At 39.3% G+C, this 21,920-nt stretch overlaps 2 protein-coding genes across 5 annotated transcripts; both read left to right on the forward strand.

Annotated features, from left to right (window-relative positions):
• The first annotated feature begins 75 nt into the window (after nucleotides 1–75).
• On the forward strand, nucleotides 76–3,343 carry LOC138911649 (uncharacterized). The gene is made up of 2 exons (XM_070211031.1): nucleotides 76–1,986; nucleotides 3,281–3,343. Exons 1-2 carry the CDS (start codon nucleotides 76–78, stop codon nucleotides 3,341–3,343), a joined length of 1,974 nt encoding a protein of 657 aa, XP_070067132.1.
• A 3,577-nt stretch (nucleotides 3,344–6,920) lies between these two features.
• On the forward strand, nucleotides 6,921–19,238 carry c12.2 (von Willebrand factor A domain-containing protein c12.2). 4 transcript variants are annotated; one of them, XM_070211025.1, is made up of 8 exons: nucleotides 6,921–7,019; nucleotides 7,150–7,292; nucleotides 7,362–7,789; nucleotides 7,847–8,167; nucleotides 8,228–8,796; nucleotides 16,332–18,455; nucleotides 18,513–18,947; nucleotides 19,008–19,238. In XM_070211025.1, the coding sequence occupies exons 2-8, from the start codon at nucleotides 7,184–7,186 to the stop codon at nucleotides 19,105–19,107; spliced, it is 4,086 nt and encodes a 1,361-aa protein (XP_070067126.1). In that variant the 5' UTR covers nucleotides 6,921–7,019; nucleotides 7,150–7,183; the 3' UTR covers nucleotides 19,108–19,238. The 4 variants fall into 4 exon arrangements, with proteins under 4 accessions (XP_070067126.1, XP_032289310.1, XP_032289311.1 ...); XM_032433419.2 differs by having other exon boundaries at nucleotides 6,927–7,292; XM_032433420.2 differs by lacking the exon at nucleotides 7,847–8,167 and having other exon boundaries at nucleotides 6,927–7,292.
• Nucleotides 19,239–21,920: the final 2,682 nt, after the last annotated feature.

Here is a 21,920-nt window from a genome sequence, read left to right on the forward strand (position 1 = left end):
AGGGTCACCTACGACAACAACGACGTGCGAGTATGCTTCGTATGTGCCAGGACGAAGTGTGCCCCAATGAAGACGATGTCAATTCCACGACTGGAATTGCAAGCAGCCGTGTTAGGAACGAGGCTGATGGACACTGTCAAAAAGGAGCACAGTATAGCGATCAGCGACGCTATACTATGGACTGACTCCAAAACTGTGCTGCGTTGGATAGGCAGCACCCACCGTCGATATAAGCAGTTCGTCGGAAATCGAGTGGGAAAAATTTTGGAGTCAACAAAGGTTTCCCAATGGAGATGGGTACCTACTGCTGAAAATGCAGCAGACGACGCAACGAGGCCGCATTGCCACGTAGACCTCAGCCAACGGTCACGATGGTTAGACGGGCCAACATTTTTGCGGCAGCCAGAAAGCAGCTGGCCGCAGTCCGAACCGGGCACGGAACACTCATCCTACGAAGATGAAGAAGAGATGCCGAGTGAATTTGCCTTAGTTGCAGCAAATAGCTTTTTCATTTCATTTCAGAGATTCTCTAGCTACAGTCGGCTGGTGAGGACGACGGCTTGGGTTTTAAGGTTTACGCGCTGGAGCCGTGGACAGAGGACTGAGCTTGAGAGATTCGGCCTCACCGCGACGGAGTGTGAGAACGCTGAGAACTTACTGATACGGCGAGCGCAATGCGAAGCGTTCCCTGACGAGGTTCGAGCCTCATACAATGAAGAATCAGTCGGTCATCGAAGCGACATAAGAGGGCTGGCGCCATACTTGGATGACAATGGAGTCTTGCGTGCGTATGGCAGGATCGATGCCGCACTGTGTATACCGCATAGTGCGAGAAGGCCAATAATATTGTCACACCGGCACGCACTGACGGAACTGATTGTGTATCACTACCATGTGAAAATTAAGCATCAAAACGTGGATGCAACGATAGGTGACATCAGGACCAGATTTTGGATAACAAAGCTGCGTCGACTGTTGCGTACAGTAATATCTGGATGTAGTGTGTGCAAACTACATAGAGCGCAGCCAGCGCCACCTATAATGGGTCCTTTGCCAGAGGACAGACTGGAGGCCAATGGATGGCCATTTAAGTTTACGGGTCTGGACTATTTTGGACCACTCCTTGTGACGATCGGACGTCGAAAGGAAAAGAGATGGGTCGCCTTGTTTACGTGTCTGACGACAAGGGCCATATATTTGGAGCTGGCACATGACCTGTCAACTGATTCCTGTATAATCGTAATCAGGAACTTTCTTTGCCGTCGCGGACCTGTACTGAGGTTGCGCAGTGACAACGGAAAGAACTTTGTTGGGGCCAACAGAGAAGCCAAAAGGCTAATAGATGTATTCGAGCCGGAGAAGATTCAGGGTGAGTTATCTTCTAGAGGCATTGAATGGATCTTCAACTGCCCAGCGAACCCAGCTGAAGGGGGAGCCTGGGAGAGGATGGTGCAGTGTGTCAAGAGAGTGCTACGCCACACAGTAAAGGAAGTGGCACCAAAGCAACACGTACTGGAGAGTTTCCTGATTGAGGCCGAGAACGTTGTGAATTCTCGCCCGCTTACCCACTTGCCGGTGTCTGTGGACCAAGAAGCCCCCCTAACACCGAACGATCTACTCAAAGGAGTGGCCAATCTGCCTGACACGCCCGCTATCCACGAGCAGCCGAACGAGAGATGCGTCACGAGGAAGCAGTGGCGCATGGCGCGGCTGTTACGAGACCGTTTTTGGAAGCGGTGGGTCTTAGAGTACCTGCCTACACTTGTGCGACGCGTGAAATGGTGTGCGCGCGTTGAGCCGATACGCCATGGTGATATGGTGTTTATATGCGACCCGGCCGTGCCACGCAGAGAGTGGCGAAGGGGCATAGTGGAGGAGCTCTACCCTGGACCAGATGGAGTGCCTCGACGCGCCAGCATCCGCGTGGCGGACAACAACCGAGTGCGACTGATGACTCGTCCCGTGGCTAAACTAGCCATACTGGATGTGAGTGAAGCAGGGCCTTCACGGGGGCGGGGATGTTGCGGGACGAATTAATTTATCGATTGTTTAGTATTAAGTATATTCTGAAAGTATGTATATTTGCCCTCCGAATGTACGGGCACACTGTATTTGGCTTGTTGCCGCCATTACTTAAATGTTAAGCTCATTATTGTCGTGAGTTCGAAGGCCGTAGGAGGAAAGACTGCGGTAAGATTCCGAGGGAATATATATCTAAGTTCTAACCTATGTAATCCGTTTAGAATAAAACACTTGCACTAGCACGTTTTGCATTACGCTGTCTCTAGTAACATCGGAGTAACATGGCCGGGGGCCAGGCGTAAACTTGCAGTGTTCAAATTGCAACTCCACCTTCATTTGGCACGCGACACCTACCTAAAGAGCTCTCTGGGGTGCTAAGGGCGATGTAAGTGAATGATGAATTTATACATATATATTCAAGCGAATTGATTAATGTAATATATTCATATATATATATATTACTCCTACATACCATTTTATTAGCGCATGAATGGTGGGGAGTCAAACTCTTAAATTAAGATATATATATAGTGGCATATTAACAAGAGCAGAATTTTGAACCACTGTTATCTATCAGCTGCATTGTATGATATAACCCAATGTATGAATAATCGTAATAATAGCATGCTTTCTGCAGCCAACTCAAATAATGTCAACAATAATTTATAAACAAAAACTGGCCAACTGAAAGCCACTAGCATAAATAAGCCTCAACTACTGTTCCTTTGCAAAACGTCACGTACTCCAATTATTATTTAGCTTTAAATATACCGTAAGCCAATTTTTCTTCTTCAGTCGTAATCCAAATATGTTGTTTGGTTAGTGGTGAAACGTAATAAATAAAAGTTTATGAGTGATCAGCTTAAGAGAGGCTTATCCATACAACTGGTGTCTTCTCTGATCAACAAGTGTAAGTATTACAACTAAATCAAAAATATATTTCAATTCCAAAATTAGCTATCCGCAAAGGAGCTTAACGTGTCTGGACAATTCAAGCAACACATAAATCCAATTCGGTCGTTGTAACACAAAGTGAATTTCGTGGCACATAACATAATGCCCAAACGATTAAAAATTTGAGCAACCAGAAGGTTTTTATGTTGTTGCAGTTCCAGCAATGAATAAATTAAACGACCAAAATTTAAACCAATTTCTTCAACAAATACGGAACGTGATGCATGTATGGAGGGATGCTTTAAATGGACTCTACTCACTTGGAACGATAACAACGGATTATATCAATGCATCATATCCGGAGATGCGCAGAAGGTACCCAGAACGCTGCAAATCAACAACTGGTCCCACCTCAGGGGAGCGGTAATATCCGAATACAAGACGCAAACACCCGTGGAAGGTTATATAATACTAATTATCAAGCTAATTCACGTACATTTTGAATTGAGGTAGAGGCTAAGATAATAGTTATATCTGATAAATTAGAATTAGAAGGGAATTTAGATAATTCCAGATTTTATAAAAACGCTATGAATAACACTATACAAAATTTAATACATAAAAACTACCAGATAGACACTTTATGTCACTGGTAAAATACGACATATCCACTGTTTCGAAATTAAAACAATTAAATGAAGAGCTTCTATGAGGAAAATTATGATGATAACAATAAAAAACAAGTAAGAGGCTCTAGTCGGGAGCTCCAGACTAGGGGATACCCTGAATCCTCTTCCTCCAACATCAAATGCATACATATTCTATTTTAGAAGCTATATATCAAGTTTGGCGACTCTAGCGCTTATTATTTACCAAAATTGCCCAAAAAACAGGATATCGATATATTTTTATCGATTGCTTGGAAACGGAGTAAGTTATCGATTATCGGAAATAAACTCGATCTGCGCGGGAACTAGGAGCACCTACATCTACAAATTTAAGTCTCTAGCTCTTATAGGTTCTCAGATCCTTGCGTTCATACATACGGACGGACGGACAGACAGACGGACATGGCTAGATCGATTCGGCTATTGATGCTGATAAAGAATATATATACTTTATGGGGTCGGATAGCATATCTTCTGCCTGTTACATACATTTCGATTTCGCACAAATACAATATACCCTTATACCCATTTTTAATGGGTTCAGGGTATAAAAACAAAATGCTAACAATGCTTTAAAGCTTACACGAAATACTAAACCTCAATTTATCCCAGATAACACAACTTACAATGATCAAAGCCACAATTGTGCTGTGAAAATTTTAAATACACACATGGCAACGCTTGGGTACCCTTACCAACGATAGCGAGCTAAAATGCAAGAATATCGCATCGACGTGGCAAACCCTTTCTTTATTTCATATTAGCCGTGCCTTCAAAGGGTAGAAATGCCTCAGCATTTGGGAAAAATTGAATTTTTGCGCTGTTTTGCTGGTCGGACAAATACACACACACACACACTTAAACGATCCCTAAACATAGAGAGAGCATTGAGAGCTGAGAGTAAGTGCGAGCGAGATAAAAGTTAACAGCGTTGCCAAACACTTTCCTGTAGAGTAAGCGGTTCAAAAATACATCATATGTATATCTTACTCCCTTACTCGCGATTTTGGACCAGATGCCTCCGATACATTTTGTGCCTACGTTCCGGCACTCATGTCCAGTCTATATGTTGTTTGGTTAGTGGTAATAGCTTAACTATACAATGCATAAACATACCAACAAGCCCCTTTATCGATATAACGATAAGCCGCATTGAGAGAAACCCGAGGGTGCCTGCGACCATTTTAGTGTGCCCAGACAGAGTAAGACTGCTGAGAGTGGCAGCCGAACGCCGGCCTCAAAAGCCGAACGTTCAGTATGAAGCCGCATCTCGCTCAGCGCCCAACGTCGCGGCTGATGATGCGTTTTCCTAATATATGTATGTATGCCATTTTTAAATCCTTACAGCCCAAAAACATATATGTGTATGCATGTGCCTCGCTCTCACTCATTGCTTCGCACAATTGCATCCATCTTTTTCTCCCTCCATAGCTTCCCACAAAACCCCGAGATCTACAAACGTTCATATGTACGTTTGTGTTGTGTGGATGTGCGCACAAGTAGATCGCGGCGTTTGTCGCGATCCAGAGGTTATTTCTTCAATTGTGTGCCTTTTGTGCCTGTGGTAGCAATTGGCACTCACATTTAAATGGTCTATCATGTATTTCTTCGTCCAGTCAGGCATGATGAGAAGAATTTGATCAAATATTATTTAATACACAATTAATTGACCTAAATAAAATATTTTTATTTATTTTCTGTTTACTGTAGGGATCTATTTTGCTTAAAATACAAAAATATCTAAGTCGTATTTCTGCAAGGGTAATTCATCGTCGGCTTGTCGCATAATTTAAGAAAAGACCAAAAATTGACACACACTCTTTCAAGTAAGCAGTTGTGTGAAATTATTAAAGGGTTTGGCCTGTTCATGTGCAAAATTGCTATTTTCCATGATTGTTGTAGGGGTAAGGGTACCTGATCGCTGGCATGTGTGCATGATAACTTTTTGGGTCGGCCAACCACGCACACTAACACACTTTTCTATATGGATGGAAGCATTAATGCGTTTGTATGCGTGTTGGTTGATTTTTGAAAAATTTGAAATTTTTAGCATTTGTGAATTTCGAGCGCTACACAGACACATATACACACTCACAAATGTGTGTGAATGAGCTGATGAAGGGTTTGTCGTGAGGCAGAGATATTTTTATCAATGGGTGCGTAAATTTGGGCGACTGGCACGGTCTTTGTTGTTTTTGGCATGCCAGCGGTGGGCTTGAATGAAACAGGTGGATCGCACTTATCGCTCGTTTGCACTTTGATATGGAAAAATTGCAAGTAATGTGCAAGGATGTGTGCACAAGTAGATTACGGCGTTGTCGCGTGCCTGAGGTTATTTCTTCAATTGCATGCCTTTTGTGCCTGTGGTAGCAATAGGCACACCATCTAATAGCCTCTGTCCACTGGTTTAAGAAATGTCACATTTTCAAATTCAACATATTGGTGTTCCACCGGTCGTCGGTAACATGTGAATGGCAAAAGTACCGTTCTTTTAAAAAACAGCTGATCGAGTTTCTTTTACTTACATACGCGCCGTAAAGTTCTTCTTTCAAAACTCAAAAATTGCGCTCTCTCCATTCGTCCACTGAACACATTTCTTACACATGTCAGAAAATGACATATTTTTGACAAATGTGTGAAATGCCCTGCGCGCTTCCCCATAAGAAAACACATTTCACACATCTCTCAAGAACGGGACATTTTTGAAAAATTTGTAAATTCGCCCCGAACATTTCTTGTTTTTTTGCGATGATAAATCGAGATTTCTATCGATGTTATGAAAAATGGTAAAGTATCGTAAGCATTAACAGCTGATATATCAACGAAGGCAAGCGGCAACTTTAAACAAGAAATTTAATAATAAAATAATTCCACAGCTTTTAGAATTTAAACATGGCGAAATATCGAAAAGAGTACCTAAAATGGAGTACTTACTGTGAGAGCGCAACTTTTGACTTTTGGAAGAACTTTACGGCACTTATGTAAATAAAAGAAATGCCATTCGCCATTCACATGTTACCGCCAACCGGTGGAACACCAATGTGTGAAATTTGAAAATGTGACGTTTCTTAAACCAGTGGAGAGAGGCTTTGAGTCGTATTTTTGCAAGGGTAATTCATCATCGCAGAATTTTGAAGAAAAGACAAGATATTAACGTACACTCTTTTCGGCATGGTGAATGAAACATGTGGATCAAACATGTCGCAAATGAATAAGCAAAAATCATTAAATTGTTTTCTTTTTCTATTAATTTCATACATTTCAAATTCAAAAAAAAAGAAGCTGTGCCAACTCAAGCATTCGATAATTATAATGACTAGACATCGATAGTTAGACATACTCATTGGCCAGCTCGAAACGTTGACGAGCATTCCACAGTTAATAAACTAACCTATTATTAGGCTCCGCTGCCTGAAATGGAACTCTTGCTAAATGGTAAAACTCCACCTTAAATAATTTGTTCGTTATTTCACCAGGTCGGAATAAAACGAAGAATATGCTTAACTAAAAAGTTCGACATGCTATTGAATCTTCTATCACGTGATGGATGCATATTGCGTCATAGGCTCCAAGAGACTGCCTGGACAAGAGGGTGTGCAATGGCGGTCAAGGAATGTAAAAATGTAGATGGAAAACGGATAACTATTGGCGATGTAACCGGGCAAATAACAAAGCCCAAGGACCTACATTTGGTGCCCCAGAAATATGGTAAAGCTTCCTAATCACTAACATATCAAATTTATATTACCGACATCTACAATAAGTCTACATTTATAGTAAATTACGCACAAGATGGGACGGCCCAGTTGGCTCAAACAGCACTTCACCATCTGCGGTGGATGCTGCAGAAAGATTCACTTAAACAAAATATGTTTCTGTTGGGTGGACCAGGGCCACTGAGGCGACAACTGGTCATGCAGTTTTTGGAAATTACGGAACGTGAACTTGAATATGTGGCGCTTACTCGTGATACAACCGAGAGCGATCTAAAGGAACGTCGTGAGATTCTAAGCAAATCTGCCCAATACCATTATCAGGCCGCAGTACGCGCTGCACTCTACGGTCGAGTGTTGGTGCTGGACGGCATTGAGCATGCCGAACGCAATGTTTTGCCGGTGCTCAACAATCTTCTTGAGAATCGTGAAATGCACCTAGAAAGTGGTAAATTTCTAATGGCACCAGAACAATACGATAAGTTGCTACAGGTGTGTGTAGATCAAGTCAACTTTTAATACAACTCCAATACCCATCCCAACTTGCAGACGCACAGTCAGCGACAACTTGATGACTGGGGCTTACTAAGGGTCTCGGAACATTTTCGCATAGTGGCACTTGGACTTCCCATAGAGATACATAGAGGCACTCCACTTGATCCCCCGCTTAGGTCGCGTTTTCAGTCGCGAAACATATTACCATACACTTTTCAGGAGTTGTACGAGGAGCTACAACAGATAACTCCCACTGTGTCTGCCCCAAGTCTGAAACAGTTGCTTACCTGTGCGTTTGCACTTCAAACAGCTGGTAAAGCGCTCCAAATACCAGATTTTCCATTACATAATCTTCGACTAGCCGTTAAGATGATGGTAAATCACAGGCTTTACTCATATTATATCAATTAAGTATTTTATTACATCCACCCTCAGGCAGCGAATCCAAAACTTACCTTGCAAGATGTCTTACAAGTCTTGTATCCATTTCAATCCTTGCTAATGCCAGATCAACAGAAACGTGTTAAGGAACTGCTGACGAGTATATCGCTTCAGCACATGTCCACACAGAGTGTACAACGTATAAGCAGCCAGGCTCAAGATGACTTTGTTGACGTCTATCTGGACGAGGTACACTTACGCATGCCTTGTGGATCAACTGCGCTTTTAAACAGAAACTTTGTGGATCTACCATATCAACGACAAGTGCTCGCTACTCTTGTGCAATCCTATGCAATTGGAGATGTCTGTTTGCTGGGCGAAAGGGGCGTTGGAAAGCTAACACTGACAAAACAACTTTTGCGCTTACTGCATCAATCGCCTGAGCTTATGATGCTTTATGAGGATATGACATCGTCGGATCTTTTACAGCAACGCATTACTAACGAGGAAGGCGACACTATTTGGCGGGATTCCCCATTGGTCCGAGCAGCAAAAACCGGATCGGTTGCAGTTCTTAATGGCCTTCACAGACTGCACAAAAGCACAGCTGCAGTACTGCAAAGGTAGATGTCAAAACCATTTTTAAATATATAATATTATATAACATTCTACATAACATCATATCATTGAAGACAGCAATTCGGATGTCCTTTCAACTCGTCCGTTTCCCCGAATTCACAGTTCACAGTTGGCACTTAGATGAACCATAGAGCCAATAAGGCATTAAAGCCGTTCATGAGCAACAATAATCAAGTCAATATAGCTTTCAAACAAGCTGCTCGTCCGTTTGCATAAACAAATTAAATCAGTATTTCCCGCCCATTTTATCCCTAAAGTTCACAATTTAAATATTAAAAAATAAACTCGTTTATACTACCTATGATTCTCACAATCTAAGATGGGTAGATTTTAAAAAATGTCGGAAGCGCGTTCCTAAAGAATTTTAACAAAGATCTGAAAGTGGGTTTCCAATAGTTTCTCAGATCTCACAGCTTGAGCTAAGCGTTCATCTTCAATAAGTCAGTCATTAACAAGTAAGAAGTTCAAGTTAGGAGCTCCCGACTAGGGGATACCCCGAACTCTCTTATTCTAATGCAGCTCGAGCTACGCGCTCTTTTGCTTTAGTAGTAACAATGATAAATTAAAAAAAAAAGTCCTTGGCAAGGTTCAATTAACAGTACAATTGATCAATTAACCGTGCTACTTGCCGCCGTCTTCACTTAACAACCACAGCAGCCAAAAGAAAATAGTTTCTCGGTAGGGCTGAAACTCGCGAAAGACCACACCACATGCCACCACCTAAACAGCCACACCAATAATTAAGTCTCAGTGAGAAAAAAAAAAACAATTTAAATAGCCGCACAGAAAACAATAGAATCGCACTTACTATGTTGTTGATAGAATTCGAAGTAGACGCGCATGAATGTTTGTGTGTGCATGTATACAGAAATTTTTGAAATTTGCGTCGCAAACACGTGCGCAGTCAAAACACCGAAAAACAAAACAAAAACCGATCCTAATGAAATTTTCTACAGTATATCTTATGGTACCATAGAATATTTGTGGCTTAAATTGGTGGGCAATACAAGTTGGGTTATTAACATGATCTATAGCTGTGCGGTGGTAGCGAGGAGGTGGTACTTAATATACTATCTAGAGTAAATATATCATATTTGGTGACTTATTATTAACACAATTTGCTTAAAAAGCAGGATGTCGATATCGATTTTCATCGATTGCTTAAAAAAGGGAGTATGTTATGGATTATCGGAAACAAACTTGATCTGCGCAGGCACTAGGAAGACATACAGTTGAAGTCTCTAGCTCCTATATGTTCTTATAATCCTGCGTTCATACATACAGATAGACGGATATGGCTAGATCGACTCGGCCATTTATGCTGATCAAGAATATATATACTTTATGGGGTCGGAGATGCTTCCTTCTGCCTGTTACATACATTTACATTTTGCACAAATACAATATACCCTTTTTACCCATTTTTAATGGGCCCAGGATATAAAAGCATTTTTATGTATTTGCAATGTAGGCTAATCAGCAACCGAGAAAGCAATGATATCTTCGGCACCCCTAAGATTATTTTTACAGATTGTCTGGAAATAGGGATGCTGAGGTGGATTAAAATATCGTATTCTGCTGTACAAAAACATTCGATAGAGCTATGCATTGTGGTATTGTGATTTTTAAAAGATTTTCTCTTATGTAGAAGCAAACTTTGTATTGTACTGATTTGTTTGTTGTCTTCTTCTTAAGCTTGAATGTTTTGTCGTCAGAATTCATTCTTTTCCTATATTGTATATATTTGAGCATTGTATTCGTCATAGAGTGAGCAAGTAGTGGTGTCTAAAACATTACGCGTCAACGTCGTCTCCCTCTTGGGTTGCCATAGTCTGATATACACGGGTGGCTTAGTCCAGTGGGTCTTGTTAACCTTGTAGTGCCACTGTTTGATCTTTTGTCTGTTTTCCTCTGGGTATAGAAGGTATTATTTTGGCTATTTTGTTGATGTAAGGTTTGCTCAAACCGTGACGAATTGTTTACTTGTAAAGAACGTTGCTTAATGATTTCTTAGTTTCCGTCATTAATATCATAATAAATCACTATACCTAAAGCTGCTTTGAACAACCGTCGTATTTATACCCTAAACCCATAAAAATGGGTAAAAAGGGTCTATTGTATTTGTGCAAAATGCAAATTTATGTAACAGACAGAAGGAAGCATCTCCGACCCAATAAAGTCCGTCCGTATGTATGAACGCTAAGATCTCAGAACCTATGAGCTAGAGACCTAAAATTTTCGATGTTGGTCCTCAAATGCGCTGGTCCCCCTGCGCAAATCGAGTATGTTTCCGATAGTCGATAACATACTCCGTTTAAAACCAATCGTTAAAAATCTATATCGACATAATTTTTTTTTTTTTTTTTTTTAGCAATTTTGGTAAATATTAAGAGCTAGAGTCGCCAACCTTGATATGTTGCTCCTAGAATATTATATATATATCAAGTATCTTTCATTTTATACCTATTGACAACTCACTACCAACACCGCAGAGCTATAAATCAAGTTAATAACCCAACTTATATTGCCAGCCAAACTAAGCCACAATTTTAATGCAATTGACTTTTTGAGAATACACTAATATTCTATGGTACAATAAGAAATAATAAGAATAAGATGGTTCAGAGTATCCGCTACTCGAGAACTCCCAAGTAGAATCTCTTACATGTTTTTTTTATACCCTGAACCCATTAAAAATGAGTATAAGTGTATACTGTATTTGTGCAAAATCCAAATGTATGTAACAGGCAGAAGGAAGCATCTCCGACCCTATAAAGTATGTATATTCTTGATCAGCATCAATAGCCGAGTCGATCTAGCCATTTCCGTCTGTCCGTCCATCCGTCCGTATGTATGAACGCAAGGATCTCAGAACCTATAAGAGCTAGAGACTAGAGAAATTTTAGATATATGTGCTCCTAGTGCCTGCGCAGATCGAGTTTGTTTCCGATAATCGATAACTTATTTCGTTTCCAAGCAGTCGATAAAAATCGATATCAATATCCTGTTTTTTTTTTTTTTTTTTGGCAATTTTGGTAAATAATAAGAACAGAGTCTCCAAACTTGACATATAGCTTCTATAGAATAAAATATGTATATAAAGAATATATATATGCATTTGATGTTGGAAGAAAAGGGTTCAGGGTATTCCCTAGTCGGGAGCTCCCGACTAGAGCCTTTTACTTTTTAATTTATCTTTATTAGTTCAAGCGAGCGCGTTGCGCGAGCTGCATTTGGTGTTGGAATAAGAGGGTTCAGGGTATTTTCTAGTCGAGAGCTCCCGACGAGAACCTATTAGTTTTTACATTTCTTGTTAAGGTGCTGTGGAAATGCACAAGCTGTCCATGTGACATGCTGTAAAGTGGAGGCAAATTGACAATGTCTATGTTTAAGTATCGATTTGCATGTTGCCGAGTTGAATGGAGCCTTGTTATCGCTATATATTTTTATTGTTAGTGACATTTCGCTGTGAATGCAGCATCTGATAGATTCGCTTGGTAGATCACTTATGTTCTGCCGTGTGGGGCACCTGTTACGAAATTATCTTTTTTTGCCTGGTTTGTAGAAGATTGTGGCGACGTGTTCTTCTATGTCCGTTTTCGTCTATGTACGTTTGTATTTCTGTCCGAGACCGCAGAAGTGAGATGTTGATGGTCAGGGAACATCTTTATTTCTTTATATATTGAATAAAACATTCTTAAAACTAAAGTCAAACGGCACAGACGTGCCCGTGTATTGAACTATTTGAATCGATTACATTTACTATTACAGTAGTTCTCTTTTATTTGTGGTATAGTTTAGTTTGCATATTTTTTGGAAACATGGTTATTGGGATAAAACAGTCCCGATACCATTTGCGGACGCATTGGTGGTTAAATCAAAAGGCTTTTTTAAATCTGACACATGAGGATAACATTTGATGCCAAATTTATCCTAGGCGTTCAAACGCATCGTATTGCATTGCAATAACTCAACTGAAACCTTTCTGGACTTTTGTTTGCAGACAGAGCCGTTTTCGCCTATCAATATGCCTGTTAATGGCCTTGCTATTGATGCAAAATCTTTTACAAACCTCCTGTAATAACTGGCTAAGCTATCAAGTTAGACAAGTTTTTTGGTTCTAGGTACTCTTTTACGACTCCACATTTTTCGGGGTTAGTTTTTCTCCTTGCCTGGTTACTATGAATCCTAAGTACAGCACTCTCTTTAAAAAATTTGGTCTTTTCTTGTGAGGCTCTCATGTTAGCGGCGCTTATGCACTTTGGTACTGTAACCAAATTGCTCTCTTAGCACGTCGTCTATGGCTCTATGCAAATTGCTTCCCACATATTTTAGACCGAATGGTAAGTGACAGAAATCACATTATCCGCTGTTTACCGAAAATTAAGATTTTCGTGGTCTCGCTCCTTTAGGTAAATTAAGTGGTACCCTGCCTTTAAGTCTATGGAGAAATGTATTTCCTAGGTTAACTTCTTAAGTTCGATTACCAAAAGTTTATTTTTATTGCCGTTGGCATCAATCCCCTCATCCCGACAACCCATGTGGGGCTGTTAGACGGGGACCTTGATGGCTACTATCTTCCACAAATTGTTTGATTTCGTTATATATATATATGGGTTCGTTGTCTTCTGTACGGACTGTGGCGACGACTAAGGTGTTAAAAGGTAATGCCTCTTAAGAGGTCAAAAACACCGTTATTCTCTTTAGAAATGTCACTCCTGCCCGTGTTAGCAAGTCGAAGCCTATTATAGAATCAAAAGTATGTGGCTAGTTAAAACAAGTAAGAGGTTCTAGTCGGGAACTCCCGAATAGGGCATACCCTAAACCCTCTTATTCCAACACCAAATGCAGCACGCGTTACACGCTCGTTTATAGTAATAAAGATTAATTTTAAAAAAAAATGTTGTAGGGTTCTAACTCGCAACTAACTGCACTACTTGCCGCCGTTTCTACTCAACAGCCACACAAGCCACAAAAAAAAATGGTTTCCTCGATAGGGCTGGAACTCGCGACAGAAAACATCACTTCCCGCCGCCTCTACTCAATAGCCACACCAATAATTGAGTCTTTGTGGGAAAAACGAATTAAAATAGTAGCACAAAAAGCAATACAATCGCAATTGCAATGTTGTTGATGAATTCGAAGCAGACGTGTGTACATGTATACATATACCGCAAACATGTGTTTCTTAACCGATCTTCATAAAATTTTCTACGTATATATAATTGTTACATAGAATATTTGTGTATTCTCAAAAAGTAAATTAAATTGGTAGGAAATACAAGTTGGGTTAGTTGACGATATGAGATGCTTCCTTCTGCCTGTTACATACATTTGCACAAATACATTATACCCTCTTTATCCATTTTCAATGGGTTTAGAGTATAAGAACGAACTAATTAACACTACACATACTCCTTTTTTATACCCTTACAGACGGTACTATAGTTTTTTTCGCGGTATGTGTGACGCATAGAAGGAGACATCTCCGACCACATAAAGCATATATATTCTTGATCAGATTCAAGAGCCGAGTCGATAAAGACATTTCAGTCTGTGCGTCTGTCTGTTTCTATCGAACTAGTCTCTTAGTTTTAAGGCTACCTGTATAAAGCTTTGCAATGTGCCACTTTCTGTTGCTGTACATAATACGGAGGCTTCTGGAGCGGACCACTATACATATATATATTGACCAAACTCAACACTTATTAGTTTTACTATGCTCCTCATATATATGCAAGATCCTATTAAGATCGGATTGGTCGGATATCATATAACTGTCACAGAAACGATCGGTCGAAATATAAGGTGTTGTATTGAAAACTTCTTTGGTTTTCAAAATATTTTAACCATACTCAGTATAAACAATTTTCTCTGGGATTTTTAGTTGGGTTGTTTCTGCAAGGGTAGTAAATTTTCGGCGTGTTGAAGATAGCCTTCCTTTCTCCTTCATATTACGACCGATCAAGCGCAATTAGCTAAATTCACAAATTTTGGTTTTTACTTCGTCGCCACTGGCGAAAGCTGTCAGCTTGGTGATAGTGAAATTTGTATTTGTGTTCCTGTATTATGGCTCATGGCTGCGAGGCTCGTTGATTTGTTTTAGTGATTTTGTTTTGAATATGCTTCTGCTTCTAGCCTGCGTAACGTTAATCCCGGATTGTTTTTCGTTTCACGCACAAATACTTTGCGTACTTATATTTGAGCAAACAATTTCGCTAAGCCCTTGGCAACATTTACGAGTTGATTAACCTAAGTAAATTGATTGTTTAAGACTAATTTTACAAATATATGACTTACTAGCTAGCCGTAAGCTATGCCACAACACCGGCGTCGGAGTCAGTGGCCAAAGGCACAACTATATTCTATCATAGTGACTAGTGACCAATTTAGTCTCATTGATTATTTATGTTAACTTATACATTTGTCTTAATTACAGTTTCGACATAATCGCTTAATCTATATTACTCCTTTGTACACCCTGAAACCATTTAAAATTAGTAAGAAGGGTATAATGAATTAAATCTGTTTTTGATCAGCAATTCTAGTCGAGAGGATGTAGCCATCTGTCTGTCCGTCCGTCCGTATGTATTAACGCAGGGATCCCAAGCCTTTAACTTTAATTTTTGAAGGTAGGTCCTCCGAGTACCCGCGCAGTTGTTTCCAATAATAGATACTGCCCAGTTATCGATAAAGATCGTTACCGTAATCCTGTTTTTGAGCAAATCCTTTAGGAGGGGGGCTTTAGCCCCAGTCACCAAATTTGACATCTAGCTTACAAAATATAGTGTATGCAGATCAAGTGTCTTTCATTTCATAGTTGTCGCTAACAGCCTTTTTCTTTCCGTAGCTATAAATCAAATAAATAACTTAATTGAAAGACTCCACCAATTTAAACCATAATTTTAATCCAATTATCTTCTTAAGACTTTGCAAGTATCTACCGCACAATAAAATCTACTGATGATTTAATTAATATTGGTTAAGAAACACATAAGTTATAAAAAGGAAAACGCTGATAAATATTGACAAGCGACATGTTTGCGGCAGCTGGCGAAAATTACAAGAATTTCTGTACTCATGTATACACATATATTCAGTCGCGTCTTATTTGAATTTTGTTCAATGTGGTCTATGTTGTGAACTGTGTTGTCTCCATCTCCAAGCATTAACCGCAAAATGGAACACTGATATTTTCCCCGTTTAAAAGCGTACTGCGATCACGTTTAACACCATTTAAATGATCATTTCAAAATTGTTGAACAAGATTCACAAATTAGCATTAAAGATAACAGATGGCTCCTTTAAAATATATATTGGTCAACCCAACCTCGTTTGCATTTGTTAAATATTATATACTGAGTCGAGCAAATGTAGATCGCTGTTAAGACTTTAAATAAACTTTTTTTTTTTCGTGTTGTGATAACTGACAACTTTACTTAATTTATATTATTGTATGCCAACATTACTATAAAATTGTTTAATTTGTTTTTTGTTTTTTTTATTATACTGCCCCCAGAATAGTCCATGATCGCGAGTTACAGTTATGTGATGGCACAACTTTACTTCGTCAAGATCGCTACCAGGAGCTTCTGCGGCAGGGATTTAACAGACGTCAGCTTACTGAACGAAATGTGCTGCCCATACCCGATTCTTTTCGCATCGTAGCCTTAGGGGAGCTTCCAAAACGCGGTGATAGTAAGCCTAACTGGCTGACACCGGAATTGTTAAGCATGTTTCTCTATCAGGAGTTGCGGCCACTTCAGCAGAGTGAAGAGCAAGAACTAATAATGAAGTTATGCGGCCTTGTGCCGCCTGAGATGCTACAGCTTCTAACACTAGCACAACTCTTACGTAGCTCAAAAAATGCATTACTTCATGGTCTGGCCGAGAGGCTATCAACACGTCGACTGCTAAAGGTGGGCCGACGCCTAAAGGCATACCCATCGAGTAACCCAAACTATGTTTGTCAAATTCTGCAGGATATATTTCTGATTAAGTTTATGCCTTCACTTACGCGTACGGCCTTAGAGCAGGCTATAAAGCAAGCAGGAATTGATTTTAGTTGTAATATGGGTCAAACCTGCGACTGGAACCAAAAACAAATCAGCGTAGTGCACAACAAACTACTCATTGGCAAAACTCTGATGCAGTTGCCAGAGAAATCACTGGAGCAGCAATCGAAGGTGCCTAGCACCCTGTTCTACGAAATGCCACAACACGTTATGCTGCTAGAGCACCTTCTGCAGGACTATCTAATTGGTGAGCATTTGCTGTTGGTAGGTAATCAGGGCGTAGGCAAAAACAAGCTCGTCGATCGTTTACTAGAGCTCATGCGCCGGCCCCGCGAATATTTGCAGCTACATAGGGATACAACAGTACACAGCCTAACAGTGCAATCGACTCTACGCGATGGCAAAGTGGTCTTTGAAGATAGCGTTTTAGTGAAAGCTGTAAAAACAGGTCATACGCTCGTTATAGACGAGGCGGACAAAGCGCCGCTTAATGTTTCCTGCATTCTCCGTACTTTAGGCGAGAGCGGTGATATGCTGCTATCTGATGGGCGTCGGATTTTGCCACACGGGGCTAGTGCAACTACACCCAATTGCATAGAGACTCACAGTGACTTTCGACTGATTGTGCTAGCAAACCGGCCGGGGTTTCCGTTTTTAGGTAACGATTTCTTTGCGGCGGTAGGTGATGTCTTTAGTTGCCATGCCATCGAAAATCCCACACCCGATTCGGAGATGTACCTTCTGAAGCGCTATGGACCATCTGTGCCTAATAAAACGCTCAGAATGTTAGTAAATGCATTTGGTGAGCTTCGAACCCTGGCAGACGAGGGGCTTCTAAATTATCCGTACTCCACGCGGGAAGTTGTGAGCATTGTAAGGCATTTAGAGCGTTATCCACAAGACGACATGTGCGAGTTAATAGGAAACGTGCTAGACTTTGACCGCTACCAGCCGGAGGCATTGCAGCAAGTCACCCAAGTATTGACTAAACATGGTCTGTTAATCGAGGCATATGCAAAGGACGAATTGCAGTCACTGCGCAATCAACGGCAGCTCCAGCTAAGCATCCAACAAAATAGCGGGCTGGATGTGTCAGGATCCAAACTTGGTAAATTTGATCAAAACAATGAGCCACATGTAGGTGGCAATACGTGGGCGGGTGGTAGCGGTGGACGGGACACAGAAGGGCTAGGCGGAAAAGGTGGACCATTTCGCCTGGACAAGGGGCATAACGTGTACCAATTGAGCGACGATGAGAAAGCTGATATTCCCGAGAAAATAAAACGTGCCGCACGTGAAATGAATCGAAAAGCCTTTGAGGAGAAACTTCAAGAGATCAAAATGTCCGCTCACGATCATCGTTTGTATGCGCAATTAATAGAGCCAAACCGCAAGCCAGTACAGCAGTTAAGGGCCATTTTGGAAGCTGTGCAGACTAAGAGTAAAGAACGTCAGTGGCAAAAGTACCAAACTCAAGGCGAGCTAGATGACACGCGTCTAATCGAAGGCATCACCGGAGAAAAAAACATTTACAAGCGACGTAGCGAGGCAAATCCCTGGGCGGATTATGCCCTGACAAAACCTAATCGACTTAAACTTGTGGTTGATGTCTCAGGATCTATGTACAGGTAAGTATTAGACGATTAAACCTTGGCTATACTTTTTACTTAGTGACTTATCTCAAGGTTTAATGGCTATGATAGACGATTGGACCGTGAATCAGAAGCGGTATTAATGGTCATAGAAGCATTTGATGGTTACGAAAAAAAAATAGCTTATGATATTGTTGGCCATAGTGGCGAAGGCTGGGATCTGCCCTTCGTGAACATGGGTAGTGTCCCTAAAAACGACAAGGAGCGCTTTGATATAATACGTATGATGCGCGCTCATTCACAGTTTTGTTGGTCCGGCGATAACACTGTAAAAGCGGCACGAGAGGCTTGCACCACTTTGGGCGCAGAGTTGAACTACGACAATGGCATTGTCGTTGTTCTTAGCGATGCTAATCTAGCGCGATATCGCATATTACCAAAGGATCTAGCTCTGTCTCTTGCCTGCGGTGAACCTAAGGTGAAGGGCTATGTTATCTTTATTGGAAGTCTAGCTGAAGAGGCCGACAAGTAATAGACCAATACCCAGAACAACACTGTAACAACTAACTGAAACTTCTCTAATTCCAGAATTAAAACCGAGATGCCGGTAGGACAGAGCTATGTATGCATGGACCTTACCAAATTGCCGCAGATATTACAGCAAATTTTTACTTCCTCTCTCTTTTAAAAAGATTACAAATTTGGATTGAAAATTGGGCTCATTAAATTGTAAATTGAGATTAATACTTTTTTAGTAACTGCACCTAGCTCCGAGCTACTCAAAAAAATACACACACACCTTTACATCGGCTATGCAAATTGCCTACGTGAGTCGTCAATTCCTTTAGGTTTTGTCGTAGCTGGTGAGACTGCAGGATTTCGAAGGCAGTGGCGAGTCTCCGAAGATCTAGTTCTCCAAGAATATTCCAATTATGGAATGCTGGAGTCTAAGCTTGTTGGTTGAAGTTTTCCAAACGCTGGCTTTATAGCGCGGAAATAAAACAATATGATGTAAGATACGGCAATACCGGAGTAATGTGTTTAATAAGCAGTGTGCTTCTTGAAAGTATAAACAGAACTAAATTGCAAATACAATATTTGTGCAGCTTAAGCTAAAGACAATGAGTTGAAACATAACTGTAAATAACACGCTACAAAGTCATGGCCGGCAAGCCAACTCAGCTTTAAAAACTACGGGCACATCGGGTATCACTATGTCATTTACATCTGTAAAGTTTACACTATCACAGATATGGTATCGTAACTTTTCTGATATATTCTGTGCTGTTGCAAACCAGCTTGATTATCCTGGTTAGGAATAAGAGCACTATCTTCACTTGAGGCTATAGCGATTTTACGGACAAGTTGGGATATTGCTGGTAATAATGTTGTGTTGTTACCAGAACTGTATGTTATCGGAACCTTAATCGAAAAATTTAAGTAATTAGGTCCAATTATAAGCCAATCTTCTGCTAGTTTAAAGTCTAATTGAGAATTACATTTTTTTTATAAAATCAATGCCATTGTTCCGTCGCATGGTATTGCGAAATTCAGATCTACTATATTTAAATTGTATGCAATTATATATTGATCTGTCTACATCTCAATTTAAGCATTTAGATTTTATAACTTCTTGGCTTATGCCTTGAATATTGATTATTTTGTCATTTTGAATTTCATTGAAAAAATCAGAATTTTCTTTTAAAATTGCATCTGTATCTATTAAAAAGTTTTTTCCTGTTGCTACATAATTAAATGATAAAAATATATTTAGATCGAGATTGATGGTGTAAGCCTGGTTATTCTCTATTGTTGCGTATCTAAAGGGTGTTGAGAGTTTCCCGTGTTATTCTGGGCTACTCTGACATTATTCCAAGATTCGAGTTGCCACAGCCTCTAGAGTTTCCTCTATTTTGGCCTCATCATCTATTGTTGTTATTGTCATTGCGGTAACCATTATTGTCGCTATTACCTCTTCCAAGGTAGTTTCCACGGTTACCCCTGTTATGTTGTTGCTGATAGAACAGGACAGTGTTATAATGTCCTGTTGTCTCTGTGCTACTATTGAAAAATTTCGATAAAGCATCATTCATGTCACTGAATGTGCCAGCCTGCATAATATGTTTTACCCTATCTAGAGCGCGGTTCTTGGACATGGCCTTTACAGCTTGGGTTGTTCTATATTTGGTGGCTAAATCTGAATTTAAGCCATGATTAATAAGTATAAGCACCTGTTAGAGCTTATGCCAGTCGCTCAACTTCTTCTGTAAAAGTGTTGGCAGTTTTGATTTTTCGCTGTAGGCTTGGAGTTTAGCTGATAGTACTTCAACTGATTCTCCTCTTACCGGTCTTGATAATTTTGATATTATTTCGGCAATTGTTTTTTCATCGCCTATCAAGTTTCTTTCATGGTCTTTAAGTTTCGTCTGCATAAGACTGACAGCTGTTGCTTCATGATCTTTTAGTGGGTCTATAAGACTCAAAGCATCTTTGAAGCTTTGTAAGTTTTCTGCCTTTCCATCAAATTCTGGTAAGAGCGATGAGGCTAGTTTGACAAAACTTATAGTTGTTTGGGCCTTTGTTATGTTTGTTCCTGGGGTATTTACTTCAGTTTCTGATGGTTTAGTACCAGCTGGCATTGAAAGAATTTTCTTGTCGAATGACTCTGAAGTGCTCAGTGCATTTGGAAAGAATATTGTTATTTTATGCCCATTCGAAATTCGTTTAATATTTTCTCTTAGCGTGCTAAATAGATCTACTGGGGGTTACTTTTGTTTTATTGTCACATATAAGTTCACTGCTGGTATAGTACAAGAATTTTAACATGTTTAACTTTGTGTCGTTTGTAATCGGTGCACTTTTCTTGAGGTACTTGAAAAATTTATCAAACTCGGCACTTTGTTCTTTAAGAATGGTAACGATTTGTATCCATTCCATTTATTGCATTATAATTTATCTGTGCAAACGCACAATAATAATGGCGGTTGGTCCCAAAATGGATCAAAATCAATAGTATTCCTTTATTATTATTATTATTATTATTATTATTATTATTGTTATTATTATTATTATTATTATTATTATATTATTATTATTATTAATATTATTATTATTATTATTATTATTATTATTATTATTATTATTATTATTATTATTATTATTATTATTATTATTAATTATTATTATTATTATTATTATTATTAATATTATTATTATTATTATTATTATTATTATTATTATTATTATTATTATTATTATTATTATTATTTATTATTATATATTATTATTATTATTATATTATATTATTATTATTATTTATATTATTATTATTATGATTTATATATATTATTATATTATTTTATATTATTATTATTTATTATTATATTATTAGTATTTATATTATTATTATCATTATTTATTATTATTACTTATATTATTATTCTATATTATTATCTATTCTATTTATATTATTTATTATATATTATTATTTATTTTATATTA

Source organism: Drosophila virilis, unplaced genomic scaffold, assembly GCF_030788295.1.
Source record: "Drosophila virilis strain 15010-1051.87 unplaced genomic scaffold, Dvir_AGI_RSII-ME tig00001822, whole genome shotgun sequence".
In the NCBI taxonomy this organism is placed as follows: domain Eukaryota; kingdom Metazoa; phylum Arthropoda; class Insecta; order Diptera; family Drosophilidae; genus Drosophila; species Drosophila virilis.